This window comes from Chiloscyllium plagiosum, unplaced genomic scaffold (genome assembly GCF_037043375.1).
Source record: "Chiloscyllium plagiosum isolate Xiang-an unplaced genomic scaffold, Cpla_swu_hap1 HiC_scaffold_38, whole genome shotgun sequence".
NCBI lineage: Eukaryota > Metazoa > Chordata > Chondrichthyes > Orectolobiformes > Hemiscylliidae > Chiloscyllium > Chiloscyllium plagiosum.
Window position 1 is genome coordinate 26,801,117 of NW_028270176.1, and position 21,070 is coordinate 26,822,186.

At 53.9% G+C, this 21,070-nt stretch overlaps 1 protein-coding gene across 2 annotated transcripts in view; it reads right to left on the reverse strand.

The window, feature by feature from the left end:
* Positions 1-2,358: 2,358 nt before the first annotated feature.
* The window catches only part of LOC122546152 (chemerin-like receptor 1), a 149,366-nt gene continuing 130,654 nt past the window's right edge, over positions 2,359-21,070 (reverse strand). The window contains exons 1-2 of one of the 2 annotated variants that reach the window (XM_087980889.1): positions 13,283-13,394; positions 2,359-3,564 (exon numbers count right to left, since the gene is read on the reverse strand). In XM_087980889.1, coding sequence (XP_087837015.1) covers positions 2,459-3,550 — 1,092 coding nt within the window. In that variant the 5' untranslated portion in view covers positions 3,551-3,564; positions 13,283-13,394 and the 3' untranslated portion in view covers positions 2,359-2,458. Of the gene's footprint in view, positions 3,565-13,282; positions 13,395-21,070 lie in introns of those variants that run through there. The other variant, XM_087980888.1, reaches the window with a different exon arrangement.

Genomic DNA, 21,070 nt, shown 5'->3' on the forward strand with positions numbered 1-21,070 from the left:
ATTCACCCTAACCTACACATCCCTGGACACTCTGGGACAATTTAGCATGGCCAATCCACCCTAACCTACACACCCTGGACACTATGGGACAATTTAGCATGGCCAATCCACCCCAACCTGCACATCCCTGGACACTATGGGACAATTTAGCATGGCCAATCCACCCTAACCTGCACATCCCTGGACACTATGGGACAATTTAGCATGGCCAATCCACCCCAACCTGCACATCCCTGGGGCACTATGGGACAATTTAGCATGGCCAATCCACCCTAACCTGCACATCCCTGAGCACTATGGGACAATTTAGCATGGCCAATCCACCCTAACCTACACATCCCTGGACACTATGGGACAATTTAGCATGGCCAATCCACCCTAACCTGCACATCCCTGGGCACTATGGGACAATTTAGCATGGCCAATCCACCCTAACCTGCACATCCCTGGGCACTATGGGACAATTTAGCATGGCTAATCCACCCTAACCTGCACATCCCTGGGCACTATGGGACAATTTAGCATGGCCAATCCACCCTAACCTGCACATCCCTGGGCACTATGGGATAATTTAGCATGGCCAATCCACCCTAACCTACACACCCTGTGGACTGTGGGAAGAAACTGGAGCACTTGGAGGAAACTGTGTGGAGTTTGCACATTCTCCCCATGTCTGCGTGGGTTTCCTCCGGGTGGCTCCGGTTTCCTCCCACAGTCCAAAGATGTGTAGGTTAGGCTGAATTGGCCATGCTAAATTACCCCATAGTGTTAGGTAAGGGGTAAATGTAGGGGTCTGGGTGGGTTGTTGTCTGCGGGTCGGTATGGACTTGTTGGGCCGAAGGGCCTGTTTCCACACTGTAATGTAATGTAATGTAATCTAATCAAAACCCACGCAGACACGGGGAGAACGTGCAAACTCCACACAGACAGTCGCCCCAGGGCTGGAATCGAACCCAGGTCCCTGTCAGCAGTGCTAACCACTGAGCCACTATGCTGCCCCATGTTCAGTTCTGAACGGTGTGTCCCTCCCACTGATGCTGCCAGACCTGCTGAGTTTCTTCAGCAGTTGCTGGTTTTTGTTTGTTTCGGATCTCCATGCGAAGTGTATCTTTCATTCGAACGCTGCGTGCTGTGGAGAGTTGGGAGAGTTTGTAGCCTTACAGCACATGGTTGCTCCTTGCGTGGGAGACGGTGTTCCTGCTGTTGTGAAATTTTGTTCTCGTTACTTTGCCCAACGTCATTGCCAGAAGAATCCAAGATGTGCATGCTTTTGTTCAGGCAGTATTACCAGAAATCAACATTTTGGGGAACACATCTTCATGACCACAAAGCTGGGGCTGTTTTCCCTGGAGCCCAGGGGTGACCTTATAAAGACTTACAACATCATGAGGGGCATGCATAGGGTAAATGGACAAAGTCTTTTCCCTGGGGTCGGGGAGTCCAGAAGTAGAGGGGCATAGGTTTACGGGGAGAGGGGAAAGATATAAAAATGACCTAATGGGCAACTTTTTCACACAGAGGGTGGTACGTGTATGGAATGAGCTGCCAGAGGAAGTGGTGGAGGCTGGTACAATTACAACATTTAAAAGGCATTTGGATGGACATATGAATAGGAAGGGTTTGGAGGGATATGGGCTGGGTGCTGGCAGGTGTGGGGGTGGGGTTGTTAGGAGAGGGTGGTGGAGCTGGTGTGTAGGGGTGGTGTGTGGGGGTGGGGTTTGTGTGGTGTGTGGGAGTGGGGTTTGTGTGTGGGGGTGGTGGGGTGTGGGAGCGGTGGGGTGGGGTTTGTGTGGGGGTGGGGTGTGGTGTGTGGGTGTGGGGTTTGTGTGGGGGTGGGGTGTGGTGTGTGTGGGTGGGGTGTGGTGTGTGGGAGTGGGGTTGGTGTGTGGGTGTGGGGTGTGGGGCTGGGGTTGGTTTGTGGGGGTTGGGTGTGGTGTGTGGGGGTGGGGTTTGTGTGTTGGTGTGGGGTTTGTGTGGGGGTGGGATGTGGTGTGTGGGTGTGGGGTTTGTGTGGGGGTGGGGTTTGGTGTGTGGGGGTGGGGTTTGTGTGGGTGTGGGATGTGGTGTGTGGGTGTGGGGTTTGTGTGGGGGTGGGGTTTGGTGTGTGGGGGTGGGGTTTGTGTGGGTGTGGGGTTTGTGTGGGGGCGGGATGTGGTGTGTGGGTGTGGGGTTTGTGTGGGGGTGGGATGTGGTGTGTGGGGGTGGAGTTTGTGTGGGGGTGGGATGTGGTGTGTGGGGGTGGGGTTTGTGTGGGGGTGGGGGTGTGGTGTGTGGGGGTGGGGTTTGTGTGGGGGTGGGGCAGTGCACCGGAGGTCTCCATGGAAGCTGGGATGGGTAGACTCCCTGGGGACAGAGTGGGGGTGGGGGACAGGAATGTGAGCCTAGAGACGCTAGCGCTGCCAACGATTGCGGTGGGGTGGGACAGCAGGTGCAGCGGGGGGAGGGAGGCTGAACGGCCTCAGACGGTGGTGCTGGCCCCCTCGCCCAGGAGGGAGGACCTGGTCTTGCTGGAGCGGCCAGTGTCCTCGGTGAGGGCCTGCTCCAGGATGCGAGGCAGGGAGTGACAGAGCCTGACCCGGAAATGGCGGCCTGCCCAGATGTAGAGCAGGGGGTTGAGGCAGCTGTTGAGGGCGGCGAGGCCTGAGGCGAGGGGGGTAGCCAGTTCCAGGGCCAATGGTAGGGGCTCCCCGACCGGTAGGCAGATCTCGGTGAGCAGGATGGTGTGGTAGGGCAGCCAGCACACCAGGAAAGCCGTCACCACGGTGGCCATGATGCGGAAGGGCTTGCTCCCTCCAGGCCTGGAGGCCAGGCGGTGATGGCGTAGCCGGAGGCAGAGGATGGCGTAGCTCACTCCGATGACGGTGAATGGGAGGACGAAGCCGCCCAGGATCTGGGAAAGAGAGAGCCAGAAGAAACGGGAGGCCGTGAGGGCATCAATGGCTGCCCAGGCCTCCACATCGTCATCCTCGAGCAACTCGAGGGAGGCCTCCTCTTTGGCAGTGAGGAAGTTGGTGAAGCAGATGGTGCTGTTGCCCTCCTGGAATGTGTCGCGGTAAACGAAGGTGGGAGAACTGAGGGCGACGGAGAGCAACCAGACGAGGCCGCAGGCCGACATGGCTAGGCCAGGCCCTCTCCGGTTCTGGGACCAGACCGGGAACACCACGGCAACACAGCGGTCAACGCTGATGGCGACCAATGTCAGGACGCTGGCGAACATGGTCAGCACCGACAGGCCGCTGGTCAGCTTGCACATGGCCAGGCCAAAGGGCCAGTGGGTGCCCAGCACCTGGTAGGCAGCACTCAGTGGCAGCAGGAGGGTGAACGGGAAGTCGGCCATCGCCAGGCTGAAGTACCACACGGTGTTCACCGTCCGCTTCATGCAGAACGCTGTCACCCAGAGGACCAGGCCGTTCCCCAGCACGCCCAGGGCAAAGGTTACCAGGAAGACCACCACGGTGAGGATGTGCATCACTCTGGACCCTCGGTCGCTCCAACTCGGATGATCATCGCCATGGCTACCACTGGCCCAGAGGCTCCTGTTGGAATCCATTCGCAATCCGCACCCTGTCAGGAGGGAGAGAGGGGGATCAGTCACCCTCACGATGCTGATCAGAGAGAGAGAGAGAGAGAGAGACCACCTCAATCCCAGTGACCACCCTCCGGAACATCCACCGCACCCTACACCCCTCCCTATCTCTCTAACCCCCTCCCTACCTCTGTGACTCCCTCCCTATCTCTGTAACTCCCTCCCTATCTCTGTAACCCCCTCCCTATCTCTGTAACCCCCTCCCTATTTCTGTAACCCCCTCCCTATCTCTGTAACCCCCTCCCTATTTCTGTAACTCCCTCCCTATCTCTGTAACCCCCTCCCTATCTGTGTAATCCCCTCCCTATCTCTGTAACCCCCTCCCTATCTCTGTAACTCCCTCCCTCTCTCTGTAACTCCCTCCTTATCTCTGTGACTCCCTCCCTATCTCTAACCCCCTCCCTCTCTCTGTAACCCACTCCCTATCTCTGTAACCCCCTCCCTATCTCTGTAACTCCCTCCCTATCTCTAACCCCCTCCCTCTCTCTGTAACCCCCTCCCTATCTGTGTAATCCCCTCCCTATCTCTGTAACCCCCTCCCTATCTCTAACCCCCTCCCTATCTCTAACCCCCCCATCTCTGTGACTCCCTTCTTATCTCTGTAACTCCCTCCCTATTCTCTGTAATTCCCTCCCTAACTCAGTAACCCCCTCCCTATCTCAGTAACTCCCTCCCTATCTCTAACTCCCTCCCTATTCTCAGTAACTCCCTCCCTATCTCTGTGACCCCCTCCCTATTCTCTGTAACTCCCTCCCTATTCTCTGTAACTCCCTCCCTATTCTCTGTAACTCCCTCCCTATCTCAGTAACTCCTTCCCTATTCTCTGTAACTCCCTCCCTATCTCAGTAACTCCTTCCCTATTCTCTGTAACTCCCTCCCTATTCTCAGTAACTCCCTCCCTATCTCTGTGACCCCCTCCCTATTCTCTGTAACTCCCTCCCTATTCTCTGTAACCCCCTCCCTATCTCTGTAACTCCCTCCCTATTCTCTGTAACTCCCTCCCTATCTCTGTGACCCCTCTCCAATCCCCAGCCTCTGGTGAATCCCTGATTCCCATCGCTCTCCCATTGGGGGCTGAGCCTTTAGCTGCCCGGGGGGGGGGTGGGGGGGTCCTGAGCTCTAGAATCCCCCTCCCTGAATATCCTCCTCTCTCTCCCCCCCCTCCCCCTCACTCTCCCTCCTCCCCCTCTCTCTCTGTGCTTCCTCTGACCAGCTAACCAATACGATTGAGATGGTGATCTCTGGTGTGCTTTGTGTCATCAGAGATTAAGGGCCGGATACGGTCAGTTCCCACTGACCTCCCAGAGGATGTTAGCAATGTATTGCAGTGACCTGCCTGAGGGACGGTGGAAGGAGCAGGGCTCATTCTGAGACCCAGTTTAGAGATGCTGGTGTTGGATTGGGATATACAAAGTTAAAAATCACACAGCACTAGGTTATAGTCTGTCCTGAGAGCCGGGCAGTTTGCTCCGAACAATGATGTGTTTGAGGTTTGGCGGTTGTTTAAAGGCGAGCAGTGGAGGTGTGGGGAAGGTCTTGGTGAGGTGCTCATCCTCATGGATAACGTGCTGCAGGCTAATGTAGCTGCCCGGCTCTCGGGACAGCTCCATACACGGTAGGGGCTGCAAGACGTGTCCGAGTGTGGGCATGGACATCACCATTACACATGGGGACACCTCCCACCGCGTACGTGGCAGGTACCCATGTGACTCAGCCAACGTTGTCTATCTTATACGTTGCAGGCAAGGATGCCCAGAGGCATGGTACATTGGGGAAACTGAGCAAAGGCTACGACAACGGATGAATGGGCACCGCACAACAATCAACAGACAGGAGGGTTCCCTCCCAGTTGGGGAACACTTCAGGGTCCAGGACATTCAGCCTCGGACCTTCGGGTGACCATCCTCCAAGGTGGACTTTGGGACAGACAGCAGAGGAAAGTGGCTGAGCAGAGGCTGATAGCTAAGTTCGGTACCCATAGGGAGGGCCTCAACCGGGACCTTGGGTTCATGTCACATTACAGGTGTTCACCATTGCACTATACACACAACACACACACACACCCCCAGATACTCTCACATACACACGGACACAGGTACACAGACCCGCACACAGACATCCACACACACACACTCTCACATACACGCACACACACACACTCTCACATACACGCACACACACACACTCTCACATACACGCACACACACACACTCTCACATACACGCACACACACACACTCTCACATACACGCACACACACACACTCTCACACACACGCACATACACACACTCTTACGCACACACCCACACACACACTTATGCACACGCACACACAGACACTCCTATACTCACACACTCTCACACACACTCTCACACACCTCACACACACACACTCACACACACACTCTCATGCACATGCACACACAGACACTCCTGTACTCACACACTCTCACACACACTCTCACACACACACAGACACTCCTCACACACACACACACACTCACACACACACTCTCATGCACACGCACACACAGACACTCCTGTACTCACACACTCTCACACACACTCTCACACACACACAGACACTCCTCACACACACACAGACACACACGCACATGCACAAACCCACACACTGTCACACACAGACACTCCTCACACACACACAGACACACACGCACATGCACAAACCCACACACTGTCACACACAGACACTCCTCACACACACACAGACACACACACACTCACACACACACACACACACGCACACGCACAAACCCACACACTCTCACACACACAAACACACAGACACTCCTTACACACACACACTCTCACACACATGGAGACTCCTACACACACACGCACACACACACACTCTCACACACACAGACACTCCTACACACACACACACACACACACTCTCACACACACGCACACACACACACTCTCACACACACGCACACACACACACATTCTCACGCACACACAGACACTCCTATACTCACACACTCACACACACACTCTCACACACACACACACACACACACACACAGGCACTCCTATACACACACGGACACACATCTGCACAGACCCACACACAGACACCCACACACACCCTTACAGACACACACACACTCCCATACTCACACATGCAGCCCCTCACAGACTTAAGACACTCTGCACTCAGTACACACACACACACTCTCTCTCCCACTCACAACCCCCACCCCAGACAGACACACACACAGACACGAAGACCCACATACACAAGTATATTTTGTGGGGTGAATTTGTACTTGCAGAGTTACATTGCACTTTGCAGAAATTCATGTAAAACTCTGTTATCTCACATTTTAGATTAGAATCAGTCGAAACATCAGGTCATAGACAGAGAACACGGGGGCTAACACCTTCAACATATTGTCTAGCTATCACCATTGTTAACAGCTAACCCGAGAATGCAACTTTTAAAAAAAGGTTTTGTATAAGAAGTGAAACTATCAGGGTATTTGAACAGATGAAAGACTCATCAGACAATCAAGGTGTTTTTCAGTGTATAATTTCAGTAACATCACACTGTAAATTCTTGCTATAAATTCTGTGTTAGGATCGAGCCCTCCACTATCACCTGAGGAAGGAGCGTCGCTCCGAAAGCTAGTGCTTCCAATTAAACCTGTTGGACTATAACCTGGTGTTGTGTGATTTTTAACCCCATTCTGAGACCCAGTCATGGTCACAAAGTGAGACCACAGCAGTCAGTGAGGAGGTTGCAACCACGTGGACAGTTTCTGAGCCCCCCCTCTGTGGGTCTGGGGGTGAATCCAGCAGCAACACCGAAACTGTTCTTAAAATGTAGCCACGCTAATCCCCCTCAGCAAACACGGGCAGAGGGTCAGTGCTGAGGGAGTGGGCACTGTCGGAGGGTCAGTGCTGAGGGAGTGGGCACTGTCGGAGGGTCAGTGCTGAGGGAGTGGGCACTGTCGGAGGGTCAGTGCTGAGGGAGTGGGCACTGTCGGAGGGTCAGTGCTGAGGGAGTGGGCACTGTCGGAGGGTCAGTGCTGAGGGAGTGTCAGTGCCAAGATCCCTGTACACCCGGATCCCTCTGCACCAGGATCCCCCAACACCCAGATCCCTCTGCGCCCAGATCCCTGTACACCCAGATCCTTCTGCATCCAGATCCCTGTACACCAAGATCCCTCTGCACCCGGATCCCTCTGCACGCGGATCCCTCTGCACCCGGATTCCTCTGCACCCGGATTCCTCTGCACCCAGATCCCTCTGCACCCAGAACCCTCTGCACCCGGATCCCTCTGCACCAAAATCCCTCTGCACCTGGATCCCCTTGTACCCGGATCCCTCTGCACCCGGATTCCTCTTCACCCTGATCCCTCTGCACCCGGATCCCTCTGCACCCAGATCCCTCTGCACCCAGATCCCTCTGCACCCAGATCCCTCTGCACCTGGATCCCCTTGTACCCGGATCCCTCTGCACCCGGATTCCTCTGCACCCGGATCCCTCTGCACCCGGATCCCTCTGCACCCGGATCCCTCTGCACCCAGATCCCTCTGCACCAGATCCCTCTGCACCCAGATCCCTCTGCACCCAGATCCCTCTGCACCCGTATCCCTCTGCACCCAGATCCCTCTGCACCAGAGCCCTCTGCTCCCAGAGCCCTCTGCACCTTGAACCCTCTGCACCCAGATCCCTGTACACCCAGATCCCTCTGCACCCGGAACCCTCTGCACCCGGAACCCTCTGCACCCGGATCCCTCTGCACCCGGATCCCTCTGCACCTGGATCCCTCTGCACCAGATCCCTCTGCACCCAGATCTCTCTGCACCTTGAACCCTCTGCACCTAGATCCCTCTGCACCCAGATCCCTCTGCACCAGATCCCTCTGCACCCAGATCCCTCTGCACCCAGATCCCTCTGCACCCGTATCCCTCTGCACCCAGATCCCTCTGCACCAGATCCCTCTGCACCAGATCCCTCTGCACCCAGATCCCTCTGCACCCAGATCCCTCTGCACCCGTATCCCTCTGCACCCAGATCCCTCTGCACCAGATCCCTCTGCACCCAGAGCCCTCTGCACCCGGATTCCTCTGCACCAGAGCCCTCTGCTCCCAGAGCCCTCTGCACCTTGAACCCTCTGCACCCAGATCCCTGTACACCCAGATCCCTCTGCACCCGGAACCCTCTGCACCCGGAACCCTCTGCACCCGGATCCCTCTGCACCCGGATCCCTCTGCACCTGGATCCCTCTGCACCAGATCCCTCTGCACCCAGATCTCTCTGCACCTTGAACCCTCTGCACCTAGATCCCTCTGCACCCGAATTCCTCTGCACCCGGATTCCTCTGCACCCGGATTCCTCTTCACCCAGATCCCTCTGCACCCGGATCCCTCTGCACCTGGATCCCCTTGTACCTGGATCCCTCTGCACCCAGATCCCTCTGCACCCAGATCCCTCTGCACCCAGATCTCTCTGCACCCAGATCCCTCTGCACCCGGATCCCTCTGCACCCAAATCCCTCTGCACCCAGATCGCTCTGCACCTTGAACCCTCTGCACCTAGATCCCTCTGCACCCGAATTCCTCGCACCCAAATCCCTCTGCACCTGGATCCCCTTGTACCCGGATCCCTCTGCACCCGGATCCCTCTGCACCCGGACCCCTCTGCACCCGGATTCCTCTGCACCTGGATCCCTCTGCACCAGGATCCCTCTGCACCCGGATCCCTCTGCACCCAGATCCCTCTGCACCAGATCCCTCTGCACCTGGATCCCTCTGCACCTGGATCCTTCTGCACCCAGATCCCCCTGCACCCAGATCCCTCTGCACCAGATCCCTCTGCACCCAGATCCCTCTGCACCCGGATCCCTCTGCGCCCGGATCCCTCTGCACCCAGATCCCTCTGCACTCGAGCTCCCTCTGCACTCGAGCTCCCTCTGCACCCAGATCCCTCTGCACCCAAAACACCCTCTTCACCAGAGCTTCCTCTACACCCAACTCTCTCTGTACCCAATTTCCCTCTATACCCAGATCCCTCTGCATCTGAGTTCCCTCTGCACCCAAACAGCCTCAGCACCCAGATCCCTCTGCCCCCAAGCTTCCTCTGCATGCAGATCCCCTTTATCTGAGCTGCCTCTACACCCAAATTCCCTCTACACCAAAACTCCCTCTACATCTAAACCCCCTCTCCACCCAAAACCCTCTGCCCCCAAACTCCCTCTATACCCAGATCCTTCTGCACCCAGATCCCTCTGCACCCAGATCCCTCTGCACCCAGATCCCTCTGCACCCAAATCCCTCTGCACCCAGATCCCTCTGCACCCAGATGCCTCTGCACCCAGATCCCTCTGCACCCAGATCCCTCTGCACCCAAATCCCTCTGCACCCAAATCCCTCTGCACCCAGATGCCTCTACACCTAAACCCCCTCTCCACCCAAAACCCTCTGCCCCCAAACTCCCTCTGCACCCAGATCCCTCTACACTCCAGCTCCCTCTGCAGCCCAGGATCCTTCAGTCATTCTCCGATGAAAGAATCATTTGCCTTTCGAATCTTTTTGTGATGTGAATAATTTCACACCTTCCCATACGGCCCTCCACCCGTTAGATTTTTACACACTCGCTCAATCTAACTTTGTCAATCTGCAATTTCCAGATATCTGATGTTCACCCCATCCTCTTCCCCTATTCCCACATATCCCCAATTTCCCCACTCCTGTGGGAGTGACTCCCACATTCCCTCCAACCCCTCCAACAGCACCCTGTGGGAAGATGTTCCTCTTGAACTCCTTGTTGGATTTGTTCGGGCCTGTTCCCCATTGATTCTGGTCTCTAGCCCACAAGTGGAAACAGCTTCTCTCCGTCTCCCTGATCATCACCCTGAACACTCACTGAGTCACAGACTTCCATGTGCAGCCTGGAAACAGACCCTTCAGCCCAACCCGTCCATGCTGACCAGATATCCCAACCCAATCTAGTCCCACCTGCCAGCACCCGGCCCATATCCCTCCAAACCCTTCCTATTCATATACCCATCCAAATGCCTCTTAAATGTTGTAATTGTACCAGCCTCCACCACATCCTCTGGCAGCTCATTCCATAAACACACCACCCTCTGTGTGAAAACGTTGCCTCTTGGGTCTCTTTTATATCTTTCCCCTCTCACCCTAAACCTATGCCCCTCTAGTTCTGGATTCCCCGACCCCAGGGAAAAGACTATGCCTATTTACCCTATCCATGCCCCTCATAATTTTATAAACCTCTATAAGGTCACCCCTCAGCCTCCGATGCTCCAGGGAAAACAGCCCCAACCTGTTCAGCCTTTCCCTATAACTCAAACCCTCCAACCCTGGCACCATCCTTGTAAATCTTTTCTGAACCCTTTCAAGTTTCACAACATCTTTCCGATAGGAAGGAGACCAGAATTGCATGCAATATTCCAACAGTGGCCTAACCAATGTCCTGTACAGCCACAACATGACCTCCCAACTCCTGTACTCAATACTCTGACCAATAAAGGAAAGCATACCAAACGCCTTCTTCACTATCCTATCTACCTGTGACTCCACTTTCAAGGAGCTATGAACCTGCACTCCAAGGTCTCTTTGTTCAGCAACACTCCCCAGGACCTGACCATTAAGTGTATAAGTCCTGCTAAGATTTGCTTTCCCAAAATGCAGCACCTCGCATTTATCTGAATTAAACTCCATCTGCCACTTCTCAGCCCATTGGCCCATCTGGTCAAGATCCTGTTGTAATCTGAGGTAACCCTCTTTGCTGACCACTACACCTCCAATTTCGGTGTCATCTGCAAACTTACTAACTGTACCTTTTATGCTCACATCCAAATCATTTATGTAAATGACAAAAAGTAGAGGACCCAGCACCAATCCTTGTGGCACTCCACTGGTCACAGGCCTCCAGTCTGAAAAACAACCCTCCACCACAACCCTCTGTCTTCTACCATTGAGCCAGTTCTGTATCCAAATGGCTAGTTCTCCCTATGAGAGATCCTGTCCCTCAGGATTCCCTCCAACAACTTGCCCACCACAGAGGTCAGGCTCACCGGTCTGTAGTTCCCTGGCTTGTCCTTACCGCCCTTCTTAAACAGTGGCACCACGTTAGCCAACCTCCAGTCTTCCGGCACCTCACCTGTGACTATCGATGATACAAATATCTCAGCAAGTGGCCCAGCAATCACTTCTCTAGCTTCCCACAGAGTTCTCGGGTACACCTGATCAGGTCCTGGGGCTTTAGCCACCTTTAACCGTTTCAAGACAATCAGCACTTCCTCCTCTGTAATCTGGACATTTTGTAAGATGTCACCATCTATTTCCCTACAGTCTATATCTTCCATATCCTTTTCCACGGTAAATACTGATGCAAAATATTCATTTAGTATCTCCCCCATTTTCTGTGGCTCCACACAAAGGCCGCCTTGCTGATCTTTGAGGGGCCCTATTCTCTCCCTAGTTACCCTTTTGTCCTTAATATATTTGTAAAACCCTTTGGATTCTCCTTAATTCTATTTGCCAAAGCTATCTCATGTCCCCTTTTGCCCTCCTGATTTCCCTCTTAAGTATACTCCTACTTTCTTTATACTCTTCTAAGGATTCATTCGATCTATCCTGTCTATACCTGACATATGCTTCCTTCTTTTTCTTACCCAAACCCTCAATTTCTTGAGTCATCCAGCATTCCCTATACCTATCAGCCTTCCCTTCACCCTGACTGGAATATACTTTCTCTGGATTCTTGTTATCTCATTCCTGAAGGTTTCCCATTTTCCAGCCATCCCTTTACCTGCGAACATCTGCCCCCAATCTGCTTTCGAAAGTTCTTACCTAATACCGTCAAAATTGGCCTTTCTCCAATTTAGAACTTCAACTTTTAGATCTGGTCTATCCTTTTCCATCACTAGTTTAAAACGAATAGAATTATGGTCGCTAGCCCCAAAGTGCTCCCTCACTGACACCTCAGTCACCTGCCCTGCCTTATTTCCCAAGAGTAGGTCAAGTTTTGCACCTTCTCTAGTAGGTACATCCACATTCTGAATCAGAAAATTGTCTTGTACACACTTAAGAAATTCTTCTCCATCTAAACCTTTAACACTATGGCAGTCCCAGTCGATGTTTGGAAAGTTAAAATCCCCTACCATAACCACCCTATTATTGTTATAGATAGCTGAGATCTCCTTACAAGTTTGTTTCTCAATTTCCCTCTGACTATTGGGGTGTCCATAATACAATCTCAATAAGGTGATCATCCCTTTCTTATTTCTCAGTTCCACCCAAATAACTTCCCTGGATGTATTTCCGGGAATATCCTCCCTCAGCACAGCTGTAATGCTATCCCTTATCAAAAATGCCACTCCCCCTCCTCTCTTGCCTCCCTTTCTATCCTTCCTGTAGCATTTGTATCCTGGAACATTAAGCTGCCAGTCCTGCCCATCCCTGAGCCATGTTTCTGTAATTGCTATGATATCCCAGTCCCATGTTCCTAACCATGCCCTGAGTTCATCTGCCTTCCCTGTTACGCCCCTTGCATTGAAATAAATGCAGTTTAATTTATTAGTCCTACCTTGTACTCTGCTTTGTCCCTGTCTAACTCGCTCCTATTCCCTCCCAGACCAGTCTCTCTTCATTCCAGTATTAAGCCTCAAACATTAATAGTGATCTATTTTTAAAATACCTGTTTCCTGGATGCCAAGTTAAAAGGCAGGCAGAGAGGCAACTTTCCTGGTGTGATTTGCTGCTCCGAGTTTTGACGCTTGAGTGACCAAGTGATCAGATGTAGTATTCGGTTTGGGAGTTGCGCGATCCGCTCGTGAGAAGACCTCTGTGTGAGATAGACAGTTTCCGTTGCAAAGTTGCCTGATAGAATCAGCTCGAGCAAATCTTGGCTCTAACTGCAAAACCCAATAACAGGAAGTGTTACATTTAAAGCTGCGTTTGGAGTGACACTCTCACACCCAAGTGTCTTCTGTCCCACTGGCTTGTTCTGCTCGCGAGCTCAGAGTCCATCAGCAAACCCCCATCAGGAACACAGAGGGCTCTTGTCGCCATTGACCCAAGGGCAGGGAGCCATGCTGGTGATTGGTTGGTCATGCATTAATGGTGGCTGTCTCTGGAGAAGGTGTCTCTGAGCTGCCCGCATGACCCTGCCGAGCCTGAGATAGAGGTTCTGGGCACGTCGATAGGACACTGTAAGGCTGGGCCCCACTGGAGGAGCACGAGCTGGAACTGCACTCCAGTCACTTCTGCCTGAACACCTCAGCCTTATCCTTTGCACTGACGGGTTCTTCCATCACTGAGGGTGGGGATAGGGAAGGAGCCCCCTCCTCGAGTGAGCGGCTACATCGGCCATGAGCAAAGGTGGCATGGCCTGTTGAGCGTAGATATGATCCATTCGCTGTGCAATTGCTCGGCTCAGTCTGTCGCTTGCTGCTGGGTGTGCAAGGTGTCCGGTTTGTCGGCTGGACCAGGTTGGCAGCTCATCCTCAGGGACTCTGCTGCGGCTCAGGGCATGCCCTCCTGCGCTCTCAAATGCACTTGCAAAGATAATTCCTCAATACACATTTGGAACACCATGTACAGTCCATATTTCGGTATTCCAGACTTAGAGAATTGGATGCAGTTCCAGTCTCCGTATCCCTCAGTTAGACCCACACTCGGAGCACTGTGCACAGTTCCGGTCTCCATATCCCTCAGTTAGACCCACACTCGGAGCACTGTGCACAGTTCCAGTCTCCGTATCCCTCAGTTAGACCCACACTCAGAGCACTGTGCACAGTTCCGGTCTCCATATCCCTCGGTTAGACCCACACTCGGAGCACTGTGCACAGTTCCAGTCTCCTTATCCCTCAGTTAGACCCACACTCGGAGCACTGTGCACAGTTCCAGTCTCCTTATCCCTCAGTTAGACCCACACTCGGAGCACTGTGCACAGTTCCAGTCTCTGTATCCCTCAGTTAGACCCACACTCGGAGCACTGTGCACAGTTCCAGTCTCTGTATCCCTCAGTCAGACCCACACTCGGAGCACCGTGCACAGTTCCAGTCTCCATATCCCTCAGTTAGACCCAAACTCGGAGCACTGTGCACAGTTCCAGTCTCCGAATCCCTCAGATAGACCCACACTCGGACCAGTGTGCCCAGTTCTAGTCTCTGTATCCCTCAGTTAGACCCACACTTGGAGGACCCTGCACAGTTCCAGTCTCTGTATCCCTCAGTTAGACCCACACTCGGAGCACTGTGCACAGTTCCAGTCTCCGTACCCCTCAGTTCGACCCACACTCAGAGCACTGTGCACAGTTCCAGTCTCTGAATCCCTCAGTTAGACCCACACTCGGAGCACTGTGCACAGTTCCAGTCTCTGTATCCCTCAGTTAGACCCACACTCGGAGCATTGTGCACAGTTCCAGTCTCCATATCCCTCAGTTAGACCCACACTCGGAGCACTGTGCACAGTTCCAGTCTCTGTATCCCTCAGTTAGACCCACACTCGGAGCACTGTACACACTTCCAGTCTCCGTATCCCTCAGTTAGACCCACACTCGGAGCACTGTACACACTTCCAGTCTCCGTATCCCTCCGTTAGAACCACACTCGGAGCACTGTGCACAGTTCCAGTCTCCGTACCCCTCAGTTAGACCCACACTCGGAGCACTGTGCACAGTTCCAGTCTCTGTATCCCTCAGTTAGACCCACACTCGGAGCATTGTGCACAGTTCCAGTCTCCATATCCCTCAGTTAGACCCACACTCGGAGCACTGTGCACAGTTCCAGTCTCTGTATCCCTCAGTTAGACCCACACTCGGAGCACTGTACACACTTCCAGTCTCCGTATCCCACAGTCAGACCCACACTCAGAGCACTGTGCACAGTTCCAGTCTCTGTATCCCTCAGTTAGACCCACACTCGGAGCACTGTACACACTTCCAGTCTCCGTATCCCTCCGTTAGACCCACACTCAGAGCACTGTGCACAGATCCAGTCTCTGTATCCCTCAGTTAGACCCACACTCAGAGCACTGTGCACAGTTCCAGTCTCTGTATCCCTCAGTTAGACACAGACTCAGAGCACTGTGCACAGTTCCAGTCTCCGTATCCCACAGTCAGACCCACACTCGGAGCACTGTGCACAGTTCCTGTCTCTGTATCCCTCAGTTAGACCCACACTCGGAGCACTGTGCACAGTTCCAGTCTCTGTATCCCTCAGTTAGACCCACACTCGGAGCACTGTGCACAGTTCCAGTCTCCGTATCCCTCAGTTAGACCTACACTCAGAGCACTGTGCACAGTTCCAGTCTCTGTATCCCTCAGTTAGACCCACACTCGGAGCACTGTGCACAGTTCCAGTCTCCGTATCCCTCAGTTAGACCCACACTCGGAGCACTGTGCACAGTTCCACTCTCCGTATCCCTCAGATATACCCACTCTCGGACCACTGTCCACAGTTCCAGTCTCTGTATCCCTCGGTCAGACCCATACTCGGAGCACTGTGCACCGTTCCAGTCTCAGTATCCCTCAGTTAGATACACACGCGCAGCACTGTGCACGGTTCCAGTCTCTATGTCCCTCATGCAGCCACACACTCCTAGCCCTGTGCACAGTTCCAGTCTCCGTATCCCTCGGTTAGACACACACTCGGAGCACCGTGCACAGTTCCAGTCTCCGTATCCCTCAGTTAGACCCACACTTGGAGCACTGTGCACAGTTCCAGTCTCCGTATCCCTCAGTTAGACCCACACTCGGAGCACAGTGCACAGTTCCTGTCTCTGTATCCCACAGTCAGACCCACACTCGGAGCACTGTGCACAGTTCCAGTCTCCGTATCCCTCAGACTGACCCACACTCGGAGCACTGTGCACAGTTTCAGACTCTGTATCCCTCAGACAGACCCACACTCGGAGCACTGTGCACAGTTCCAGTCTCCGTATCCCTCAGACAGACCCACACTCGGAGCACTGTGCACTGTTCCAGTCTCTGTATCCCTCGGTCAGATCCATACTCGGAACACTGTGCACAGTTCCTGCCTGAGTATCCCATAGCTAGACCCACACTCGGAGAACTGTGCACAGTTCCAGTCTCAATATCCCACAATTAGACCCACACTAGGAGCACTGTGCACAGTTACAGTCTCTGTATCCCTCAGTTAGACCCACACTCGGAGCACTGTGCACAGTTCCAGTCTCCATATCCCTCAGTTAGACCCAAACTCGGAGCACTGTGCACCGTTCCAGTCTCCGTATCCCTCAGTTAGACACACACGCGCAGCACTGTGCACGGTTCCAGTCTCTATGTCCCTCATGTCTACCCACCCTCGTAGCCCTGTGCACAGTTCCAGTCTCCGTATCCCTCGGTAAGACACACACTCGGAGCACTGTGCACAGTTCCAGTCTCCGTAACCCTCAGTTAGACCCACACTCGGAAAACTGTGCACAGTTCCAGTCTCCGTATCCCTCAGTTAGACCCACACTCGGAGGACAGTGTACAGTTCCAGTCTCCTTATCCCTCAGTTAGACCCACACTCGGAGCACTGTGCACAGTTCCAGTCTCCGTATCCCTCAGTTAGACCCACACTCGGAGCACAGTGCACAGTTCCAGTCTCCGTATCCCTCAGTTAGACCCACACTCGGAGCACTGTGCACAGTTCCAGTCTCTGTATCCCTCAGTTGGACCCACACTCGGAGCACTGTGCACAGTTCCAGTCTCTGTACCCCTCAGATAGACCCACACTCGGAGCACTGTGCACAGTTCCAGTCTCCGTATCCCTCAGTCAGACCCACACTCGGAGCACTGTGCACAGTTCCAGTCTCCGTATCCCTCAGTTAGACCCACACTCGGAGCACTGTACACAGTTCCAGTCTCCGTATCCCTCAGTTAGACCCACACTCGGAGCACTGTGCACAGTTCCAGTCTCTGTATCCCACAGTTAGACCCACACTCGGAGCACTGTGCACAGTTCCAGTCTCTGTATCCCTCAGTTAGACCCACACTCGGAGCACTGTGCACAGTTCCAGTCTCCATATCCCTCAGTTAGACCCAAACTCGGAGCACTGTGCACAGTTCCAGTCTCCGAATCCCTCAGATAGACCCACACTCGGACCAGTGTGCCCAGTTCTAGTCTCTGTATCCCTCAGTTAGACCCACACTTGGAGGACCCTGCACAGTTCCAGTCTCTGTATCCCTCAGTTAGACCCACACTCGGAGCACTGTGCACAGTTCCAGTCTCCGTACCCCTCAGTTCGACCCACACTCAGAGCACTGTGCACTGTTCCAGTCTCTGTATCCCTCGGTCAGATCCATACTCGGAACACTGTGCACAGTTCCTGCCTGAGTATCCCATAGCTAGACCCACACTCGGAGAACTGTGCACAGTTCCAGTCTCAATATCCCACAATTAGACCCACACTAGGAGCACTGTGCACAGTTACAGTCTCAGTATCCCTCAGTTAGACACACACGCGCAGCACTGTGCACGGTTCCAGTCTCTATGTCCCTCATGTCTACCCACCCTCGTAGCCCTGTGCACAGTTCCAGTCTCCGTATCCCTCGGTAAGACACACACTCGGAGCACTGTGCACAGTTCCAGTCTCCGTAACCCTCAGTTAGACCCACACTCGGAAAACTGTGCACAGTTCCAGTCTCCGTATCCCTCAGTTAGACCCACACTCGGAGGACAGTGTACAGTTCCAGTCTCCTTATCCCTCAGTTAGACCCACACTCGGAGCACTGTGCACAGTTCCAGTCTCCGTATCCCTCAGTTAGACCCACACTCGGAGCACAGTGCACAGTTCCAGTCTCCGTATCCCTCAGTTAGACCCACACTCGGAGCACTGTGCACAGTTCCAGTCTCTGTATCCCTCAGTTGGACCCACACTCGGAGCACTGTGCACAGTTCCAGTCTCTGTACCCCTCAGATAGACCCACACTCGGAGCACTGTGCACAGTTCCAGTCTCCGTATCCCTCAGTCAGACCCACACTCGGAGCACTGTGCACAGTTCCAGTCTCCGTATCCCTCAGTTAGACCCACACTCGGAGCACTGTACACAGTTCCAGTCTCCGTATCCCTCAGTTAGACCCACACTCGGAGCACTGTGCACAGTTCCAGTCTCTGTATCCCACAGTTAGACCCACACTCGGAGCACTGTGCACAGTTCCAGTCTCTGTATCCCTCAGTTAGACCCACACTCGGAGCACTGTGCACAGTTCCAGTCTCCATATCCCTCAGTTAGACCCAAACTCGGAGCACTGTGCACAGTTCCAGTCTCCGAATCCCTCAGATAGACCCACACTCGGACCAGTGTGCCCAGTTCTAGTCTCTGTATCCCTCAGTTAGACCCACACTTGGAGGACCCTGCACAGTTCCAGTCTCTGTATCCCTCAGTTAGACCCACACTCGGAGCACTGTGCACAGTTCCAGTCTCCGTACCCCTCAGTTCGACCCACACTCAGAGCACTGTGCACAGTTCCAGTCTCTGTATCCCTCAGTTAGACCCACACTCGGAGCACTGTGCACAGTTCCAGTCTCTGTATCCCTCAGTTAGACCCACACTCGGAGCATTGTGCACAGTTCCAGTCTCCATATCCCTCAGTTAGACCCACACTCGGAGCACTGTGCACAGTTCCAGTCTCTGTATCCCTCAGTTAGACCCACACTCGGAGCACTGTACACACTTCCAGTCTCCGTATCCCACAGTCAGACCCACACTCAGAGCACTGTGCACAGTTCCAGTCTCTGTATCCCTCAGTTAGACCCACACTCGGAGCACTGTACACACTTCCAGTCTCCGTATCCCTCCGTTAGACCCACACTCGGAGCACTGTGCACAGTTCCAGTCTCCGTACCCCTCAGTTCGACCCACACTCGGAGCACTGTGCACAGTTCCAGTCTCTGTATCCCTCAGTTAGACCCACACTCGGAGCACTGTACACACTTCCAGTCTCCGTATCCCACAGTCAGACCCACACTCAGAGCACTGTGCACAGTTCCAGTCTCTGTATCCCTCAGTTAGACCCACACTCGGAGCATTGTGCACAGTTCCAGTCTCCATATCCCTCAGTTAGACCCACACTCGGAGCACTGTGCACAGTTCCAGTCTCCATATCCCTCAGTTAGACCCAAACTCGGAGCACTGTGCACAGTTCCAGTCTCCGAATCCCTCAGATAGACCCACACTCGGACCAGTGTGCCCAGTTCTAGTCTCTGTATCCCTCAGTTAGACCCACACTTGGAGGACCCTGCACAGTTCCAGTCTCTGTATCCCTCAGTTAGACCCACACTCGGAGCACTGTGCACAGTTCCAGTCTCCGTACCCCTCAGTTCGACCCACACTCAGAGCACTGTGCACAGTTCCAGTCTCTGTATCCCTCAGTTAGACCCACACTCGGAGCACTGTGCACAGTTCCAGTCTCTGTATCCCTCAGTTAGACCCACACTCGGAGCATTGTGCACAGTTCCAGTCTCCATATCCCTCAGTTAGACCCACACTCGGAGCACTGTGCACAGTTCCAGTCTCTGTATCCCTCAGTTAGACCCACACTCGGAGCACTGTACACACTTCCAGTCTCCGTATCCCACAGTCAGACCCACACTCAGAGCACTGTGCACAGTTCCAGTCTCTGTATCCCTCAGTTAGACCCACACTCGGAGCACTGTACACACTTCCAGTCTCCGTATCCCTCCGTTAGACCCACACTCGGAGCACTGTGCACAGTTCCAGTCTCCGTACCCCTCAGTTCGACCCACACTCGGAGCACTGTGCACAGTTCCAGTCTCTGTATCCCTCAGTTAGACCCACACTCGGAGCACTGTACACACTTCCAGTCTCCGTATCCCACAGTCAGACCCACACTCAGAGCACTGTGCACAGTTCCAGTCTCTGTATCCCTCAGTTAGACCCACACTCGGAGCATTGTGCACAGTTCCAGTCTCCATATCCCTCAGTTAGACCCACACTCGGAGCACTGTGCACAGTTCCAGTCTCTGTATCCCTCAGTTATACCCACACTCGGAGCACTGTACACACTTCCAGTCTCCGTATCCCACAGTCAGACCCACACTCAGAGCACTGTGCACAGTTCCAGTCTCTGTATCCCTCAGTTAGACCCACACTCGGAGCACTGTACACACTTCCAGTCTCCGTATCCCTCCGTTAGACCCACACTCAGAGCACTGTGCACAGATCCAGTCTCTGTATCCCTCAGTTAGACCCACACTCCTAGCCCTGTGCACAGTTCCAGTCTCCGTATCCCTCGGTTAGACACACACTCGGAGCACCGTGCACAGTTCCAGTCTCCGTATCCCTCAGTTAGACACACACGCGCAGCACTGTGCACGGTTCCAGTCTCTATGTCCCTCATGTCTACCCACCCTCGTAGCCCTGTGCACAGTTCCAGTCTCCGTATCCCTCGGTAAGACACACACTCGGAGCACTGTGCACAGTTCCAGTCTCCGTAACCCTCAGTTAGACCCA